General features: G+C 45.3%; 1 protein-coding gene across 1 annotated transcript in view; it reads right to left on the bottom strand.

Moving 5' to 3' along the window:
• Positions 1-5,000, bottom strand: part of LOC113822776 (uncharacterized) — a 12,972-nt gene that overhangs the window by 548 nt on the left and 7,424 nt on the right. Inside the window, exons 2-4 of the mRNA XM_070131951.1 lie at positions 1,783-2,070; positions 1,482-1,586; positions 875-1,258 (exon numbers count right to left, since the gene is read on the bottom strand). Coding sequence (XP_069988052.1) covers positions 875-1,258; positions 1,482-1,586; positions 1,783-2,037 — 744 coding nt within the window. The 5' untranslated portion in view covers positions 2,038-2,070. The remainder of the gene's footprint in view (positions 1-874; positions 1,259-1,481; positions 1,587-1,782; positions 2,071-5,000) is intronic.

Genomic DNA, 5,000 nt, shown 5'->3' with positions numbered 1-5,000 from the left:
TTCCTTTCTTCCTAACTTTGGCCCCAGCGTACTGATTGCGATTGCAAAGCAGTGCTCTACCGTGAACTATGCTCCCTCTATTGTAACTATCGAGGCGGTATGCTGTATACGCACACACACACACACACACATATGTGTGTGTGTGTATATTTGTATATATGTGTGTGTGTGTTTTAAGACGGGTGACAAATAACAAGAGAGATAAACAGAAAGTAACAAACACAGAAACAAATATAAAGAGACGAATACTGAAGTTATTCTTTAAAACAAGTTCAAACCCGAGGAAGAACTGCCTACATGACCCACAGAAAACAAAAACGAGTGCCATAATGAGAGCGAGTGCACCGGAATCCCCAACGACTCGCACGGGTCTGGAGGCCGTTGCATGACGTGACGTCACGCAACGTCGCTGACTCACTGGCCGCTTGCGATCGAGTCTGGCTGGCCGGGGGGCGCCGCGCCGGTGCGGTCGAGGCCTCCGCTCGACCATCGCCCTCGAGGCTTAGCGACATCATCATTATTCTTATTTTACTTTATTCTGTTATCATCATTTATAATCATTATCTTCGTGAACATTATGATGGTGATGATGGCAATAGTAATGATTATTATTACAATCATTGTTGCTATGGTCATCATACTGTTGTTATCATTCTCATCCTTATCCTTATCATTCTCAGTCTCATCCTCCTCATCGCTGTTATTATTTTTATTATATTACTAATATCATTATTATCATCAACAATACTATCTGTTACCACTATCCCTATTCATGACACGTTATTATTTTCCTATCATTGATAACATTATCCCTTTATTATTACTATACCATTAATGATTACTATTCTTTTTCATTTTTGTATATCAGTCTTACCTGCGCTTGGCTGCGCTGCGGCTGCCTCCCCCGGGCGGCGCCGCGACCGCCTGCGCTGCCTACGCCGCCTGCGCCGCCCCTCCTGCTGTCAGCACCTCGGCCCCGCTTCGGCTGCTCTCTCGCAGGAGACGCGGGCGCTGAGTCGGCGCGGAATGGCGCGCTGGGGGCCGCAGGGGCCTCTGGGCCAGCAGGATCCCCTGGGGCGATAGGAGCGACGGGGGCAACAGGCGCTGCAGGAGCAGGTGGAACCTCGGGGGCGGAGGGCCGGGCTTCCTCGCCTGGGTACTCACTGACCCCTGGGAAGACCTCGGGCTTGGGAGCCGGGGTGATGGGCACGGGCAGGTCCGCCTTTCCCTTGCCCTTGCCTTTGCGCGTCGTCGGGGCCTGCAAGTGGAGATCAGAGCGAGGTCAGACGAGGCTCGAGGGCGAGCGGATCAGTTGCCGCGGGAAATATTCACAGAAATGCTCCTACACAGAAAAATCATCTTCAAGGAACAGAGCATGGCCGCGCTGTGGGAGACGTCGCGAGCTCTCCCGCTGCCGTTCCCACACTTATCTCTCCGTCCCCCTTCAGAGCACGGCGCTCTCTCTGGCCTCCGGCACTGACCTTGACCTCCGTGGTGAAAGTGGTTATGAGGTCGCAGCAGTCGGTGAAGGAAGCGCAGCAGTACTCGGGGAAAAACTTGTCTTCGTTTACGATGTTCGAGCATTGCTGGGAGGAAGCGAAACATCATGAATACGATGAAAATATTATGATACATAATATCAATGCTGTTTTCTCCATGAAGCCGCCACTGATGGCCGCGCTATTATCCCCAATGTCAATGCGCAATGCTAACGCAGAAATCGGCAAAGGCCACATGTCCCGCCCCGACCCGTGGCGGCGCGGCGCGGCGGCGCAGCCTCACCTTGCACGCCTTGAAGTACTGGTCGCAGCAGGCGCCGTAGGCCTCGCAGCACTCGGGCAGCCGGGACGCCTCCACGGCGTCACAGGAAGCCGAGCAGTGCGCGCAGGCCGCATCTCCCGGCTGGCAGTGGATGGCCTGGCGCCTCCAGCGGAGCAAGGTCGTCTCGGCGGCGGTGGAGGCCGCTGCGGCGTCCTGGGTCAGCACTGCCAGCGCCGTCAGCAGCTGCAGCGAAGCAAACGCAATCCTCATCTCCATTGCGGCGTCGCGCCCGAAGTGCCACACGTTCAGCTATAGAGAAGAACGGGCGCGGTTACACAGGCAGCTCAGCAGCGACAACAAGGACTTTAATAATGAAATAGCAATAATGATAAAATAAGAACAGATCCAAATAAGAGTAACGCTGCTGGTGGCTCGGGTGATAGTAATATGAAAATATTATGTAATAATAATAGCTGCAGAAATGGAAAAAATAGTAAAAAAAGGTATAAAAATCATATTGCTAGGAAAACGACAGTAATAACGATAATGATGGTAATAACAGCGATTATGGCAATGTTGAAATGGTAAAAACAATGACAAGAACAATAATAATGATAATAATAACAATATTGATAATATCAATAATAATAACAATAACACACCATTATAATGATAACATTAGCAATGACCACTGTTTATCATCGTCACCATCATTATCATATCCACAAAACCGTTCCGACCGTTAACCACAAGGTTCTCAGATTATCTTTAACGTTTCACTTTCTCTTTCGATTCTTTTTTTTTTTCTTTTTTTTAAGCAATATACTTGTTTTCCTTCTCGCGCGTGGGCGGCCGTCACACCGCCACGCCCGTCCAAGGAGCAGCTCGGCGGAGATGTAAAAAAAAAGATAAAGGACGTTTTTTCGCTCCAAGTTTCTGTTAAACCTGAATTACTGCCCCAAAGTGGCGATTTTGTTGCCTTGTGTTAGACTGGTTTGTGATTTGCAAATGATTGGCGCCTTTGCATTTGCGCGTCGAAGGCAGTCCACGTGACTCAGATCTCGAGCCGCGTCCGCGCGAGTTTCGAGGCCCTAGAACTTCGGTTTCTAAGCCGGCGGCGGCCTCAGTGCGCTATGAACGGGGCCAAAATCTGAAAACATGTATATATGAAACCGAGGGAGTTTAACGGGTAAGCAGCCAGTGGAAAGAACTTGCTGGTTCAATAGAGATACAGACGCGTGACAGACATCCCTTTTTGTCTTTGTAATTACCTCTTTTATCTGATTGTGTTCTTGACATAACACAAGACATTGAAACGCATTAGGTTAGTAAATGATTTAATATTAACAATTCTATGGATTCGTAAGCTGTGTTTTATATCGTTTATTGTTGAAACAACTTTTTGGCCAAATGCCATTTTTAATTACTCTAAGTATGGTATATTTATGCGCATGGTTACTTCTTTCGTACCTCTTCAGTATTTATATGGGATTCAGCAAAGGCAAACAACAGATTTCTTTATTCATACTTAGCAAAAGAAAAAAAAAATAAATGGAATTAATAGTTACAGACCGCTAAATTGTTTATTAAATGGATCTAACGAGTGTGGGACTCCAGACACGGGCCGCCAAACTCCTCCACCCAAAGGCCGCTTTTCGCCGAAGTACGCAGTAGGCGGCCCAGATAATCATGAGCCGACGCGACGAAACGGCCATGTGGTTGACGTAAAAACCGTAGGTTATATCACTTATTGCAAAAATATATAATAGAAAAAATCCTTAAGAATGTCTGTAGTAATTAAAAGAAAACGTAATTAGTCGTAAATAACGGCCGACCGTCAGACTGATCGAAGGAGCAAATGCGCCGCCGCCGCGTGTCTGAGACCCACGGACTGTGCATGGCGCGGACAAAGCTCGTGCATGAGAAGCGGGCGACGACCAGAAACCGCCTGGGAACCGCTGCACCAAAAGCTAAAGGAGACTCACTCGAACGGACTTTGGAAAAGAGGGCGGACGCTATGAATTTAACCTTCGCGTAGAATTCCATCTACTAATGAAGAAATGAAACTTCTGGCAAGTATTTCTAGGCATTCCACACCTACGTCCCTAAGGAATAAAATCCCTTGTCTTTTGGCGACACTGCAAAATAGGCCAACGGTAAATATGACTACCAAACAAGCGACAATTCAGCGTTTCAGACATTGACATCATCATTATTATCAACTATATTTATTAATTTTGTTATCATTATTATTCTTGCTATTAGTTATTATTATCAGTATCAGTATCATTAACATTTGTTTGTCCTCCTTCACTTTAGCTTTCGCTATTCATTGCATTTCTTTTATTTTAGTGTAATTGTTCAACTGGTATTGGCAACACTGAAGTTTACATCAGCTAAATGAGTAAAAAATATGAGTGGTTAATAAACAAATAAATGTGTCAGACACCAAGGACTTATAGCACTAAAAATGATTAATAAAATATAATTCCCCCTATTTAGCGCATTTCACAATTTTTTTTTGTTTATCTCAATAATCTCGAGGCTAATGAAAAAAGGCCAGCAACGAAGGCTCAGAATTGCCTCTCTCTGACATGACCAATCTTTACCTCCACCCTTCCTTAGTGATTGGTATGTGCAACAAATAAATAATTTACACCGCTAGTTTTTACATTATAGACCGAGAAATCACTTTTCTCAAAGCTTTAGTTTGTTTACTAAAACCGTTAAACATTTAGTGATTTTAAGAGAGAGAGAGAGGGGGGGGGGGTGCGAGATGAACGACATTATTGATTCTTTCTAGACTCATCTCTCGTCTTTAGCTTCGTCCTTTTCTTAATCAAGAGAAACTCCGAGTGCTATTCTTCCTCCCTTTCTCCACTATATTCTCCTCTTTTAATCGACTCAAAAGGCCCAGTTAAAGGAATCTGAAATCGGTCAATTCCCCAGGGCATGTTCGGCAACGTAAACCAAATCCTTAAGGTTAAAGAAGAAGCCTAAACCGTTTTGCTGCCAGGTCCGTCTGAGCGTGACGTCTCAGTTATGGCTCCACCCATTGTCTGTAATGTTCCTGTGCAGAGCACATTCCACTCAAGAAAATGTCAGTAGGGAGTATATTTAGCATTAATTCCCATTAGGCCGTATGTAGTCAGTTAAGGTTAGAATTAGAAAGAATTCATGTTATATTATACATTAATTTTTTTATAAAGATATTGCAGATAAAAAGCACGAACATGCTA

This window comes from Penaeus vannamei, chromosome 2 (genome assembly GCF_042767895.1).
Source record: "Penaeus vannamei isolate JL-2024 chromosome 2, ASM4276789v1, whole genome shotgun sequence".
Taxonomy (NCBI): Eukaryota; Metazoa; Arthropoda; class Malacostraca; order Decapoda; family Penaeidae; genus Penaeus; species Penaeus vannamei.
Note: the sequence above shows the minus strand (reverse complement) of the source record. Positions and strands in the feature narration are given on the sequence as shown.